Genomic DNA, 15,665 nt, shown 5'->3' with positions numbered 1-15,665 from the left:
AGTCAGGCTAGCTATGTAGATGTAAATGAAGAGTGCTTTAAATTTAAAAAAAATGGATCTGAAAAGAATTTGTAATCCTTCTTCCCTTCACTTTATACTGCAGCTGTGTTAAAAAGGATGGAGGTTGTAATTACCTCTAAGCAGTGCGATCTACTTCTGTTGTATAATACTTTGCTGTATTTTCAATCATTGGTCTAATGTTTGTCCTTGTTAAACAGCAATGTGAAATGATGAGACCTAAAGTGCAAACGACCTAGTGGCTGGATGGTGGTTACATTTAATGTGTGTGGTCTGCAACTAAACGGGAAAAAATAAGATCGTATTTGTACTACCTGCAAGTATTGACTTTTATTCATGTTTGTATCTTGTAGGGCATTGTGGGAAATCTAGCAAGTGGGAAGTCTGCTCTGGTGCATCGGTACCTAACGGGTACTTATGTGCAGGAGGAGTCCCCAGAAGGTAAGTGGAGACCTTTCCCTCTGTCACTTTTATATGCAGTCTATGGAATAAAATAATCCTGTACAACAAAGAGCTGTACACATCCATTGTCGTCCAATTGGAAGTTAGGCCCGGATGAAGCTGGGATGCAGCAATAATGATATACCCTTATTACAGTGATAACAGTATAAATAATTGGGTGCATTGACTAGGGTCTTAGCACCTATTGTTGTCATTCCTTAAAACAGAGGACTTCCAGGTGAGAAGGAGACGAAGTGGGCTGGGTACAACAGCCTGTAGACGGAGCATTGAAACATTATTTGCAGCACAGAATATTCCAGTTTTGTGTCCATCTGTAGGCTGAGCTGTAGGTCATCATGATCATCAGTCTAAGCATTTAATAACAGCAGAGAGAGGTGATGTGAGGATGGTGTTTATCTCACTTCTATATACATGAAACGTGTTCAGAGTAGTGTGCACTCACCCTAGAATCCTGCTGCTCAGACTAATATTTAGCTCCAGTTTTGCCCTTTCTGCCTGAAATGTTCCAGAATGTATTTGGTTCCTCCTTACTATCTTGAGTTTCTCTGCTCCCCTTGTGATGTATGAGGTGTACCAGGAAGCTTCCTGCCTCTGTATCTTGTATATTATGTGCATCCTTGGCTGGTCTTTGACTGTCTAAGCTCCTTCTTTCCCTCACTGCCTGTCCCGTTGGTTCTTTGCAGATATGGATGCAGGTAAATATACAGTCACTACGGGCTGAGGAGACAGAGAGGCGGCTGAGATATCTGACGTAGAGTTGACTCCTTCTTCTGTGTTTTTTCATCTCTCTGTTTCTTTTGCATCTCCTAGTTTGGGTTACTCTCATCCCACTCCCTCTGTCTCCCCGATGTCGTTCGCTAGACTTTGTGTCATGTAGAAGCATCATTTGTCTAACGTTACAGGGTGTCCTTGGGAATTGTGTCAGACGCCCTGTCTCCTGCCTCTGCCATGGAGAGGACCTGGAGACCGGCAGTGAAAGTGTAATAAAGTAGTATTTATGTGTGTGTCTGTGTGTCACAGGTTCACGGGACCTAGCTGGCATAACATGTCAGTTAATGTAGCTGTTAAATTGTAGCTAGATGAAATCAGTGTGTGACCAATGGGTTGTGAGCTCTTCAGATGTAATCCATATCATTTTTAACCCTTCTAGCAACGAGTTTCTTCAGTATATTACTCTCTTATCTTACAATGAAGATCATTTTCCTGGCATTTGTAATGTGTGTCACTGTAACAAAATGTATCAAAACAAAGTGGTTTTTAAGTTGTCATAATGTCCAGACCTTATCTTTATAAAGTAACATTTTAAGAACACACTGACTCACCACTTTATATAATAGCTGGAGGCTGTAGTGCTCTGCGTCTCCATGTTAAATGCTCATTTCACACTCCTATCACACAGCTGAAATTCTTTACCTCACTCACATCTGCTGTCTCCGATTATTCACCTCTGCCTGTTAGACTGATTCCTGCTGCCTCTGCCTCTTCACCACTGCCTGTCCCTAGACTGATTTCTGCTGTCTCTGCCTCTTCACCACTGCCTGTCCCTAGACTGATTCCTGCTGTCTCTGCCTCTTCACCACTGCCTGTCCCTAGACTGATTCCTGCTGTCTCTGCCTCTTCACCACTGCCTGTCCCTAGACTGATTCCTGCTGTCTCTGCCTCTTCACCACTGCCTGTCCCTAGACTGATTCCTGCTGTCTCTGCCTCTTCACCACTGCCTGTCCCTAGACTGATTCCTGCTGTCTCTGCCTCTTCACCACTGCCTGTCCCTAGACTGATTCCTGCTGTCTCTGCCTCTTCACCACTGCCTGTCCCTAGACTGATTCCTGCTGTCTCTGCCTCTTCACCACTGCCTGTCCCTAGACTGATTCCTGCTGTCTCTGCCTCTGCACCACTGCCTGTCCCTAGACTGATGTCTCTGCCTCTTCACCACTGCCTGTCCCTAGACCGATTCCTGCTGTCTCTGCCTCTTCTCCACTGCCTGTTCCTAGACCGATTCCTGCTGTCTCTGCCTCTTCACCACTGCCTGTCCCTAGACTGATTCCTGCTGCCTCTGCCTCTTCACCACTGCCTGTTCCCAGACTGCTGTCTCTGCCTCTTCACCACTGCCTGTTCCTAGACTGATTCATGCTGCCTCTGCCTCTTCACCACTGCCTGTCCCTAGACTGATTCCTGCTGTCTCTGCCTCTTCACCACTGCCTGTCCCTAGACTGATTCCTGCTGCCTCTGCCTCTTCACCACTGCCTGTTCCCAGACTGCTGTCTCTGCCTCTTCACCACTGCCTGTTCCTAGACTGATTAATGCTGCCTCTGCCTCTTCACCACTGCCTGTTCCTAGACTGATTCCTGCTGTCTCTGTCTCTTCACCACTGCCTGTCCCTAGACTGATTCATGCTGCCTCTGCCTCTTCACCACTGCCTGTTCCTAGACTGATTCCTGCTGTCTCTGTCTCTTCACCACTGCCTGTTCCTAGACTGATTCCTGCTGTCTCTGCCTCTTCACCACTGGCTGTTCCCAGACTGATTCCTGCTGTCTCTGCCTCTTCACCACTGGCTGTTCCCAGACTGATTCCTGCTGTCTCTGCCTCTTCACCACTGGCTGTTCCCAGACTGCTGTCCCTGCCTCTTCACCACTGCCTGTTCCTAGACTGATTCCTGCTGTCTGTCTCTTCACCATATTCCCAATATATATATATTTTTATGCCGCCACTTCTACATTTCCACCTCAACCACTGTATATACAGATAGACAGAGATATCTTTATTTTTTTAAAGGAAAGAAACATGTTGTCAAGTATTAATACAGAATGTTCACATGACAGTATTTCAAAAAGGTTTCAAAAAGTAATTGCTAAGAATTAACTCCTAAACCTTAGAGTAAGCCAGAATGTTAATAAGAGCAAAGTAAAACACAGCAGAACCTTCTGCAGACTCCACCTAGAATGGTGTTGTGTTTTTCTTATGTATATCTGCAGGGTCTAATATTCTCAAGCCTGCTTTTATAATAATTGGTCATTTGTCCAGGGCTTGTGACTCTAGGGAACCTATAATAGATATAGTCACTGATTGCTACATTAATTAAAAGTTCTCCAAGATTTCAATTCCTGGAAAACAGACAGACACAAGGGTGTGAACATTTAGACCTGTGGAAGGATCTGTGCATTTATATTTGTTTAGGGGCGAGGCATTATCTTTTTTTGTTTTAAACTAAAAATATTAAATGTGGAGTTTTGTTTTTTTTGTTTTTAGATTTTTCTATTTACTCTTTTACATTTTCTAAATACAGAGAAATGTCCTGTAGCTTAAAATAAAATGTCATGTGATTTAAAATAGCTGTGTGGTGTGCATTCATTCAGGTGCAGTTTCATTAAGAGAGGCGATTCCTTCCACTGTGAGAGTACATATTACATCACTTCATCTAGAGTCTATTAATAGATATCACGGTTCCATCACTTTTAGTATATGTACAGTCTAGATCAGTGATGGGCAAACTACGGCCCGCGGGCCAGATCCGGCCCACTTAGAGGTTCTATCCGGCCTGCCAATATTTTAAAAAATTACATTAAAATATGCAAAAAATTATTAGGGCCGACCCTGTGTGTCAGAACCATCATTTTTATTCCTTCCCAGCTATTTCCTCCATTACACTTCATCCTCCTTCCTAAAAAGACACTTCGTATGTCAATCACTCAAACACCTGCCCGCCCCCTAATGGCCGAAAGTCATGTGAGACGAGATGGGCTGGACCGTATACTAAGGCGGATTTCGATTGGCTGCTTTGTTGTCAGTTAGTGGCTCACCAGAAAGACGGATCTGCAACAAGCTGCTGAAATAAGTGCTGTGTCTGTACAATCGCTGCACTTATAGAGGTAACTGCTATATAACACCCTCCCGTCCCATTCAAAAAATTTGTATTATATATTTTGATATTTGAGTCTTTTAATAAATTATATTGGCCGCCTAAAGTTTTTCTTTTTTATTTGGCCCGCTCCTGAAAAAGTTTGCCCATCACTGGTCTAGATCAATGGTAAAGTCTGTATCTAATATATGGTACACATCTGTACTTGAGGAATTGAACCTATGTATCGGGTATAGACTTTACCATCTAGACTGTGCATGTACCCTTGGAACCTTGATATCTATTAATAGATAGTAGAAATAAGCGAAACATGGAACTAAACAATTTAATTTGTATTAATTTATACTAATGCAAATAGAGAACACCACATACAGGGATAACTACCGCAAATAGGGACAGTTTATTGCTGTATGCTTGATAATTATCTGTATTATTTGAAATTGGACATCTCAACATAATAGCTTCTCCCGACCTCAGACTCTGATAACGCAGGGCGCAAGTATTTTGATACATACTGTCTGTCACTTCATCTAGGCCTATGCTTATGTGGAATTATAGGACTATTGTAAAGGGAGACATAAGAGATGTTTGATCTAGCTAGAGCCATCGGAAAAAGAACAAGCAAGTTTACTAGTGTTCCTGGAAGGTACGTGGCTCAGGAGTTACTGAGAAAGTCACCAGTAGTATTTTGCAATGTGCAGATTGAATGGTAGGTCTATGGAAGAAGTGGTTTGACGGCATGAGAAGTACAGCTTCAACAATAGATGGCCAATAGATATGATTGCACACATTTCTTTTTATCATTGTTGCTGACAACATTATCATAGCTGTGATCATAACACTGACCTCATGACCATAGTGATGGGGTTGGTTTTACAGGTGTAGAAATGTTTCTTTTTGTTTTTTTTAATTGAACTATTTTAGCCTACTGGGTCATCACCTTGTAGATACAATTCTTACTGGTGTGATCACCTTTTCTATACATCTCCCAATAAGCTATTGGGACTGACTGCAAATTGTAACAGCTCCACTCCTATACAAGTAAGCTCTCCTGATAGATTACAGAAGACACAACACACTAATAGCTTGCTGGGGCTTGGATAGATTTGTGTGACATTGATAGTGCTGTTCTTGGCTAACTGCGCCCCCTCTAATATGACCCTTTCCACCTGCTACAATATGCTCTGCTCCCAAGTTTTTTCACTTGATTTACTATTGCATATCTGTGCTGAATTAAATAAATGGTGCTTAATATCACTGCTCTCCTAAATGAATTCACCCACGGCAACTGGGAAATATGTTGGATGGTCCGGGACTAAGCATGGCCACCATAGAGCAATCATTTTACACAGCATTTTCCTTTGTGAAGCTTTCCTATTGTACCTCTACATCAGGAATCTATCACTGTAATACAGGCAGCTGTCTCCTAATATCACCTTGGTTTTTCCTACATTTTCTTTCTTTTAAATGTAACTATTATGTGTTCTATTGCTCTTATCTGCAGTGAGCACCAAGGAGAAGAAAACACTTTTTTTTTTAATGACAAGTTGTGCTGATGTTAATTCTAGTAAAAGCATATACACAGATATGAATATGTGAGATGTTTGTTCCAATACCCCGCACCTCTTTGTACTTACACTGAGGTTGGTAGTGGCAGCGTATGTTCTATGCATCCTCTGTAGAACCCCCCCAATCTCCGTGCTGCGGACTGCTGCCGTGTTTGGCATGCTTTGTCACTTACATGTTCTCTATCCCAGTGGGTAACGAGCCTAAACATGTGGAACCTGCAGGAGTTTATTTTGTCTGCCATTTTGCAGATTACGCACTTAGGTTGTATAGGCCTTTGTTACACCCTTTTTAAGCACACAATCACATAGTAATTACATTTCTGCTTCCTATCCAGGCTCTGTCCTGAACTTGAAACGTGTTTTGTTGTTAATGCTGCTTAATAAAAACCTAATTTTAGGGAAGGCAATGTTGGGTAGATACAGAAGGCGGCTATCCACGTGGATCTAGTATTTCTGCCTTATAGTGGGGATAAGCGGCTGATACAGAGGGCAGCTTTGTGTCCTGGGTTTCTTAGTGCTCTGTCTAGTCCTCTTATGTCCTTTAGCACATGTAGCTGAGCATCAGCAGGGCCTCTCTGTAGGTGGCTGCTGGGGCGGTCTCTGATAGGGTCCATGATAGAGAGATGTCACTGGATAATAGACAAATTTTTGGGTGCGGTGTAGTGTACTCTCAGGAACGTTACGCAGCTTAGAGGATCCTGGTTCTTTTCAGGGTGTTTTTCTAGAGCTCATGAGAATCGCATGGTTATATATCCCACAAAGCCAATGAGAGCCTGTATGGTGCCCGGACTTTTACCCCCAGGAATGGTCTGTGTGTGGACCATGTATATTTCCATGCTCTTTGTAGCCATTGCAGCACCTCTATTAGGAGACTGATGATTAGGTAAAACTTTGTGGAATTCTGATATTGAAATATTGATACTGAAATATTTGTTAGGTGGCTGTGTAAAAGAGTCCTGTAATCTCGTCATATATTTTAATAGGACTCTTTAATAAAGATTAAGTAAAACCATGCTGGTACTTTTAGTTCCACAACAACAACAACACAGGTTAGCTCATCCTGGACATCTGTTTTTCATTAACGAGGGTCTAATCCCAGGGCATTTGTTTGTGAAGCTGCAGAGTGGTTGCAGCAAGTCACCCTAACCTTGGGGTCATTTATAGATGGGGATGTGAAATGATAGTATTAGACACTTGGCACCCTGCTTCCTCTACATATATCATGACTCAGACTCTACATGTGACACACACAGCGTTATATTATTATTATTATTATTATTATTATTATTATTATTAATTTTTATTTATAAGGCGCCACTAGGTGTCCGTAGCGCCGTACAGGGACAGACAGAAACACGATACAGGGAGAGACAGCACGGAACAGTTAACAAAAAGCACAGTAACTCGGAAGCTCAATGTACAGCTAGATGAGAGGTGAGAGCCCCCAGCGGTGTAGCTAGAAGGGCAGGAGGACCTCACGGAGGAGACAAGGAGCTGGAGAGCAGAGTTAAGGTGGTGGAGAACAGGGGGAGAGGAGGCCCTGCTCGAAGGAGCGTACAATCTAAGGGGAGGGTAGGACGGACAGAGACACAAGGGTAGGAGGAGGAAAGATGGAGAACGCAGAGAGGGAGAGGAGAATGACGAGGAGGAGGGCAGGATAGGGAGGGCGGTAGGTGGGAGGTTGGAAGGAGGTCGGTTAGGTGGGGGACTGGAAGGCTTTGAATTGTACACTATACACTTGTACAATTGTACACTATAATAACTAGTGATCTCAACATAAAAGTGTTCTCTCATTCATTTTATATGTAACGATTGGAGATCTGGGTTCTTCAGTAAATAAGGCACAGCATTCTCCATGCAGTATATCTAGGTCAGGTTGATAGTTTGGAGGGGGGTTCTTGTATCTCTGTGTATCATCTTCCTGTACATCAATCTTTGCGTTGTCCTGTGATGACCTCTTCCATCTTGTGATGTACCATGTGTTGTGTGAGCCACCTGACAGGGCAGGGCTGCAGGTAATACAGAATATATAAGTACACAACTGTCAGTGTACACAATGCTATTGTTAAATGCAGCTCTGCCCTTCTTGTTGGTCTTTAGCGCAGTGTATTCACCACTACCATTGCATACTAACACCAGGACATTGCTTGTAGAACAATATGTGATTGGGTACAGAAGTGTCAGTCTAGTCCGCTACTGTAGTTTTCCTTTGTCTGCAGAACAGTCACAGCCAAGAGGTTATATGGATTGACCTCCGAGCAAGCAAGGCTATTTTCCTGCTCATTTAATCCTAGCTTGAATCCTATTTACTTCTCACCCTATGCTCTGTGTGTGACTGGCTCCTGTACCTGCACTTTTCTTACAAGCAAAGTCTCCCCTTTCCCTAATGTTCCTCCCCTCATCCATGTCCCCTGTCCTCTTAGCTCCACTGTCTCTGATTCTGGTTAACACTCTCACCTCTGTGGCAGGGGGAAGGTTCAAGAAGGAGATAGTGGTTGATGGACAGAGCTACCTCCTCCTGATCCGGGATGAGGGAGGACCCCCAGAAGCACAAGTAAGATGTCTGTTGCTGCACTTGTAATGTGTAATCTCTTCTTATACTCATTTACACCATTGTACTAGTGTACGCACCCCTCTCTATTGTCTTCTCACTACCCTTTCTATTATCTCGTTTCATCAATATTGGTTACAATTCTTTTTCCTCTTCCTCTTGATCCCCTTCCCCCCTCATTAATTCACTTGTATTCTTTTTTTACTTGTCTCTCACCCTTGTTTAGTTTGCTATGTGGGTGGATGCTGTAATCTTTGTCTTCAGCCTGGAGGATGAGATCAGTTTCCAGACAGTCTATCACTATTACAGCCGCCTAGCCAACTACCGCAATACCAACGAGATTCCTATGGTGCTGGTGGGCACTCAGGGTGAGTCAAGTTCCTACTACAACCTGCGCCTACTGAGATTGCCTTTCTACTGATATTAAAAAGGGTTTAATGCCTGGGAGCACAGCACCATCTTGTGGCAAAGTAGGTAACTGCAACAGACACTCGACAAATAAGAAGCTTAAGAAATGTAATGGGTATATGTGTCAGTACCGTGCTACACTTGGCATACATTCCTGTGAAAAAGAAAGTACACCCTCTTTCAAATCTATGTTTTTACATACCACAACATCATTAGTCATCATCTAGTCCTCACCAAGTCCTAAAGTCTTAAATCTAATCTCATGTAACAAATAATCCATGCAGATTTTGCACCTAGGAAAAAAGTTAAAAAGTACAATAATACATAGTCCTCTTTAAGAGCAATAACTTGTATATAATTGTTTCTCTATCAGTCTTTGAATGTTGGCCCACTCCTCTTTACAACACTGAAATAATGAAACATAAAATTTGATGGCCGATAACCATGTGGCTCATCTAGTCTGCCCACTTTTAGTCCTAAAAACCTTAGACCCTATATAATTCTTATCTTCTGATTTAGGATAGCCTTATACCTATCCCAATCATGTTTAAATTCCCCTACTGTATTAGCTTAAACATCCTCTGCTGGAAGGCTATTCCACTTATCAACTACCCTGTCAGTGAAGTCATTCTTCCTCAGATTGCCCCTAAACCGGCCACCCTCCTGCACGGTCCTTTCTAATACTTCCCTTTCCCTGTCGAATAGTCTATCCCTGTACCTTGTTAAGACCACTGATATATATGAAAGCTCCTATCAGATCGCCCTCTCATTTCTCTGTTCCAAGCTATACATATTGAGGTCCTTCTGTGATGTAGACCATGCACCATTTAAGTAGCTCTTTTTTGCACGGTCTGTAATTTATTTGTGCTCTTCTGGAGATATGGCCTCTAGAACTGAACGCATGTATGTGTGTTCTCACCCAAGGCATCAACCCCTCTCTTTCTACTACTAGTTCTTCTTCCTATGCAACCTGGTTTCTGATTAGCCTCCCCCATTGTGTTACTACATCGTCTACCTGTTAGTCATCTGAAATGGTGCCTCCTGGATCTCCTAAGTAGTCACCATTTTTGTGCCTTAGTACTGTTTTCGGCCTTAGGGTTCTTGAGACCTAAGTGCATGATTTTTACAGTTTTGGCATTGAACAGTTGTTGCCACACTCTTGACCATTTTTCTAAACTACCTTGATTGTTATTTTTCTTAATGTGTACCCTTTAGAGTGTTCTCCTGGCTACTATGAAAGCCATTCTTGTTCAGTCTTTTTGTGATGGTAGAATTATGGACTTTTGCAGTGTTGACAGAGGCCTGTAGATCCCTGGATGTAACGTTCAGGTTCTTGCAATTTCTCAGAGCCCTCTCCACACAAGATTGGAACCCTTTTCAGTGTTCTCCATTTGTAAATAATTTTTTCCACTGTAGATTGATCAATTTGTTTGGCAATGGCCTAATTGCCCCTTTCCTGACTGATCAGCAACAATTGCTCCTCTGAGTTGATTGCAGATGTCTCTTCTCTTTGCTTGGTGTTACCGCAAACCTGACTGCACCAAACTGAGCTGCCGGTAGTTCTGCTTTCCTGTATAGGTGGTAGCACTTCCTGATGGTCATATAATGATGGCATATGGCTCACGTTACCTTCTTTATTGATGATGGAGCCATAAAATTGTACTTACTTTTTCACACATGGCTCTTTCATGTCGCCGTATTGTTGTTGAATAGATAATGATAACGATAACATAACATCTGTTATGGGCTATTTATCTCACAAGGTGAAAAGTAGGACATGGTGGACACTAGATTATTGTTAATCATGTAAAAACACAGATATGAAAGAGGATGCACTTTATTCACATGAATATATGCAAAATAATTTTACGTTTGTTAGAAAACTGCCCAAAAAAAATAGAACTCATCTTTTCACCACGTGCATATATATAACAATATAAAGTGCACAAGGTAGTCAGTCTATACATTTAAAAAGAGTAATCTTTAGAAACCAAAGGGTACACATATTTAGCAAAAATAAACACCAAATAAACATTTTAAATGTGCATTTCAAAGGTAGGGTCCCAATGTCTGTTCTAGTAAGGTGTAGACAGTACACTATACACAGTGGCCCTGAGTCATTAAGGAGAGCAAAGCATAAAAAAGGAGTAACATTTGCACCTGGGCAAAACCATGTTGCATTGGAGGGGGAGGTAAATTTAAAATGTGGGGACACATTTATAGTTGGGGTAGGGCATGTCCTAGATCAACTTTAAATTTCAGTGTAGTAATAAAGCTATTAAGTATTTGTGTGCTAGATGAAAAAACAGCCAGTATTTAACTTATGTGCAAAATAATAAACTAACTTGCACCCCTTGCATTGTAACATGGTTTGTCCCAGAGAACATTTACTCATTTTTTGCCTTAATGACTCAGGCCCAGTATGTCGGATGGTGCTGGGGCACAGGATAGAAAGATAAGCAAATGGATGTGTGCATTAAAGGGTCCAACCTCTGACATTGTAATGGAGATGATCACAGAACACAACTGTTGGGTGGCGGATCCAGGGGGGGGGGGGGGGGGGGGGGGGCGATCGGGGCAATTTTAAACACAATCAGAGCAGCCAGACAGCACATTGTCACTGCCAAACGGACCTGCCGGCAGCCTTAGAAGTCACAGGGGGCGGGGCCTAAATGCTTCCCCCCCCTAAATTGCCCAGGGTAGAAATTTTTTCTAGATCCGCCCCTGCAACTGCTTCACTTACTGGACTACTGGAAGAGTAGACACCTGGATATAGGCGGAATCGGAGTGTAACCATGCAATCTGCATAATCAGGCCCCGCCCCCAATGCTATGAATGTTTGCATTCCATTGCAGGGAGCAGGGCCACAGTCACCACGCCCCCTCCTGCACCTACCATCTGACCTCCTGGCACGTTATACAAGTTGACAAGTATTTGGTTATATCAATGATGCAACTCCTGTGTTCTGCATCTGTTTCAAAGGGGATGTTACTCGCCACATTGTTTAATTTTTATAAACTATTCACAATTAAATCTAACATGAAATCAGGGTGTAGTAGCAATAGGGGATGTGCAGCTGCTGTGGTGCCCAACATTGCCCCAGAGGCCCCTGCTCAGCCCTCAAAGGACCTCTTCTGAGTGACACATGCGCTCAGATTGTGCATGCTCAGGATAGGCCCCCTGCTCGGTTCTATTGGGGGGGGGGGGGGATGGAAGCTTATGTTTACACTGTGTCATGACACCAATAGGCTTCCCCCAAGAGCTTATAAAATAATATTATCTCTCTGTTCATACAGATGCCATCAGTTGCAGCAACCCCCGTGTAATAGACGATGCCCGAGCGCGAAAGCTATCCAACGACCTCAAGCGATGCACTTACTATGAAACCTGCGCCACCTATGGACTTAATGTGGAACGTGTCTTCCAGGATGGTGAGTTACAGCCACATATCTGATATAGCAAATAGAGCAATCCAAGCAGATGGAGGGGAGAGGGATAACTGTCACATACTCGCTGCTGATCCGTTATACATACTCTTTTGGCTCTACTGCATCCATTTCTTGAGATTTGCTGTAAACATGACATGTTCCTAGCTATTTATTCTCTTCATGGTTGTTCTGGCAGCCAGCAGCTCTCAGTTGTTGGTCCAGCTCGCAGCTTGCTGCGACGGATGCCGTCTGGGAGTACTAGTTTAGCAATTGGTGCAAGCCAGCTACAGAATCGTGGTAAATTTATTTGCGAATGTACAGATGAGAATGATTTAAATTCTTACACAACTGCCTCTGAAGCGGTCACATCCTCTGATGTCACAGATGAAAAACATGACAAATATACTGTAGATATACATATTGAAGTCCATTTACAGTTTCACAGACGTCAATTTTCTGCGATACTTATCTCTGCACTGTGCATGCACACTAAACATGCGTACGTCTATGTCTATGTAGAGATGTTTACCTATTGTTTATTTGCATGGTCTTACTCCTGGAGAGGTGAGGCAAGCATAGGCCGAGTGCAGTAAGGGCATATTTATGTAAATGCAGCACAGTTAAAGGTGGACATCCACAGATATGTGTGGTGGGTGTGGGTGCTGGAGGGCTAGCGATACACAGTGACGATAATGACCATCAGTAACACTATCTAGCCTCTCCAGCTGATGGTACTTAAGTCATTATTGTAGCTGCTAGTGGGGAGTACACCTGGCGGAAATGCTACTGTTTTAGAGCTGGACGGAACTTGAGTTGCATCTAACTGGACATATATATATGTAAATATGCTTCTTTTTTTTTACGTTCGTCTTTTCCTATGTACATTCTGAGCGCAAATGGGCTGCCCTAGGGGTCATTGACCATTAACCAGATTACCCAGCGTTCATCTACCTGTTCATTCCACCACTGCACTGCCCACCCTGTCATAATGGTAATATGATGAGGAGTAGAGAGGAGGATAACAGTGGGAAACAGGTTTGGCCGAAAATTTACCTTGATCAGTTCCTAACCTGCCTGGCCTATGATATGTGTAATGGAGATGAAACACTTTATTAGTAATCCAACAGTTCCCTCTAGTGGCAGTACCAAAAATTGCATCTATTTTAGGAACACACTTCAGTTTTCAAGTAAAGCTGCTGCTATACTACTACATTCTGATAATGTTATATGTTTTTACATGTATGGTGGTTTCACACAACTTCAATGTGGTAAAAGGTAACCTATGGTGTAAAACCAAAACAAAGGACTGTAATGCACAACACTGCAATTACTGTATGTTACATGGAAATTGTTTTGGCTACCACACAATAAGAAAGCAAACTACAATATCCCCACATTCATTAGGATAGAGCTGGCACACCCATAGCCACCTTAATGCCCAGGCAGTAAACCTGTGTGTTGATTATTAAACCGTTTAGATTGGAGTATAAAGTAATCAATCCTCAATCCCTTACAAGGAGGTGGTTCTAGAAAGGACATTGCCTATATACCTAAAAAAAAAAAAGAAAGCGTAAGAGGTACTAAAAAAAAAAAAAAAAATGTATTCCCAGCAATAGAAAATACGTTGCATAACATGTTTCATGCAGTCTATTGCGTTTCCTTAGAGCGCGTTTTCAAATGACCCTATGAAAAGCATGAGACGGTGGGAAATATTCCATTGTAACATAATCTTATATACTTGCATTATATTCCTTTTCCCCTCACTTGTCTGGAGCGCTATTCATCTATTTAGCACTACATACATCCTTGCCTTTATACAATGTGTTTTCTATGGCTAAGGATAAAAAAAAACTTGGCTTTTTAACTTGCGCTTAGTGTGTACACAGTGCTTTGCTTTCCGTTCCTCGAGGGGTTTATGTGCTGTGTAATATAGAGCATATTACTCGGTATAAGTCAGGTGTATTTTTACCTGACATTATCTCGCGTGTCTCAGACATGTTCCCAGCCCTGAAATATAATCCAAGCCCCTCACATGATGAAATACCTGCTGTTCCTAATTAATGTGCTCATTTCCCAGCAGGGCCAGTGATGCACCACGGTGTGGGCCAGTGTTGCGCCATGGGGGGCCTGCATGTTACAGCCAGCCAGCTAGTCTAGGCCAATATTAATAGATCACACACTCAAGTGTTGGGGTGAATGTTCTGTATAATGAACAAGAGTAGATCAAAATAGTTTCACTTCCATGTGACATCAGAAGTCTCTTTCTGTGAAATGTAAAAGCAGTCTGCTAATACCACTCGCACAGTCTACAGGCCGCTTCTGCGGTGTTGATCCAAGGTGCACTAATACACTGGTGTAACCAGACCAGAGATCGTTGATGGCCATGTGTACAGAGCACGCTTTCACCAAACATTGGTGGCCTCATATAGAGTTAGGAGCTTTATAGAGACAGGGTGCAAAGGTGAAGAAAGGGTGACAACATAAGGTTGTATCTGGTGCCTCTGTTAAATGGCCTAATATGCCTCGAAATTAGAATTGTACAAACTTTTTCCAAAAATCTTAGCTCATCTCCAGTTTAAAGGAAATGATGGCTGCAGCAATGTTGCTGGTGTGTCCCACTCCCATTATAATCCCCTGTATATATGGAGGCCACATTTACTAATGGGATTGATGGTGCCAAATCTTTTGTGCATTCACATTAGAGTTGGAAAACAGCTCAGCGAGATACACTGTAGCTGCTTCAAAACACCCATTTGTACACTGCTTAATACGATCAGCAGCTTATCGGGACGGGAGGTAATAAAAAATTATGATTGTGTGTAAAAGTTTTTTAATGCACTTTCAGATTTTCTGTCTGTGCATCTATTGTAGTCAAACTCCTATTGTCTGAAGTAGCTAATAACCGAGCTAAGATACAGCTGGTTAACCAACATAAAGCCTCTTCAGTCAGGCTTTCATTATAAACACTCCACAGAGACTGTGTTGACCAAGGTTGTTAATGATTTGATCACAGCTAAAACTAAAGGCCATTACTCTGCTAATTCTCCTGGATCTCTGCTGCATTCAGCACTGTTGACCACTCTCCTCATACAAACGCTGCAATCCTTAGGTCTTTAGGAAAGACACTGTCCTATCCTGGTTCTCATTCTACCTATGTAATCGCTCTTTCAGTGTTAATTTCTCTTGATCTACCTCTGCTCCGCTTCCTTTATCAGTTGGAGTACCACAAGGCTCAGTCCTAGGTCCTCTAAAATCTGGAGATGGGGATGATACCCATATTTATCTGTCCTCTCCTGATCTCTTGCCATCATTGTTGTCTCGTGTTACTGACTGTCTTTCTGACATTTCATCCTGCATGTCCTCTTACCACCTCA

At 42.5% G+C, this 15,665-nt stretch overlaps 1 protein-coding gene across 1 annotated transcript; it reads left to right on the top strand.

Moving 5' to 3' along the window:
• Nucleotides 1–371: 371 nt before the first annotated feature.
• On the top strand, nucleotides 372–12,425 carry LOC142134155 (arf-GAP with GTPase, ANK repeat and PH domain-containing protein 1-like; the record flags this gene model as incomplete). Its single annotated transcript, XM_075194493.1, has 5 exons — nucleotides 372–459; nucleotides 1,164–1,175; nucleotides 8,373–8,458; nucleotides 8,682–8,823; nucleotides 12,160–12,425. Coding segments are annotated over 5 exons (486 nt in total), but the record flags the coding sequence as incomplete, so codon positions are not given.
• Between the last annotated feature and the right edge of the window lie 3,240 nt (nucleotides 12,426–15,665).

Source organism: Mixophyes fleayi, unplaced genomic scaffold (genome assembly GCF_038048845.1).
Source record: "Mixophyes fleayi isolate aMixFle1 unplaced genomic scaffold, aMixFle1.hap1 Scaffold_4043, whole genome shotgun sequence".
Lineage (NCBI taxonomy): Eukaryota > Metazoa > Chordata > Amphibia > Anura > Limnodynastidae > Mixophyes > Mixophyes fleayi.
This window is presented reverse-complemented; position numbering and strand designations above follow the sequence as displayed.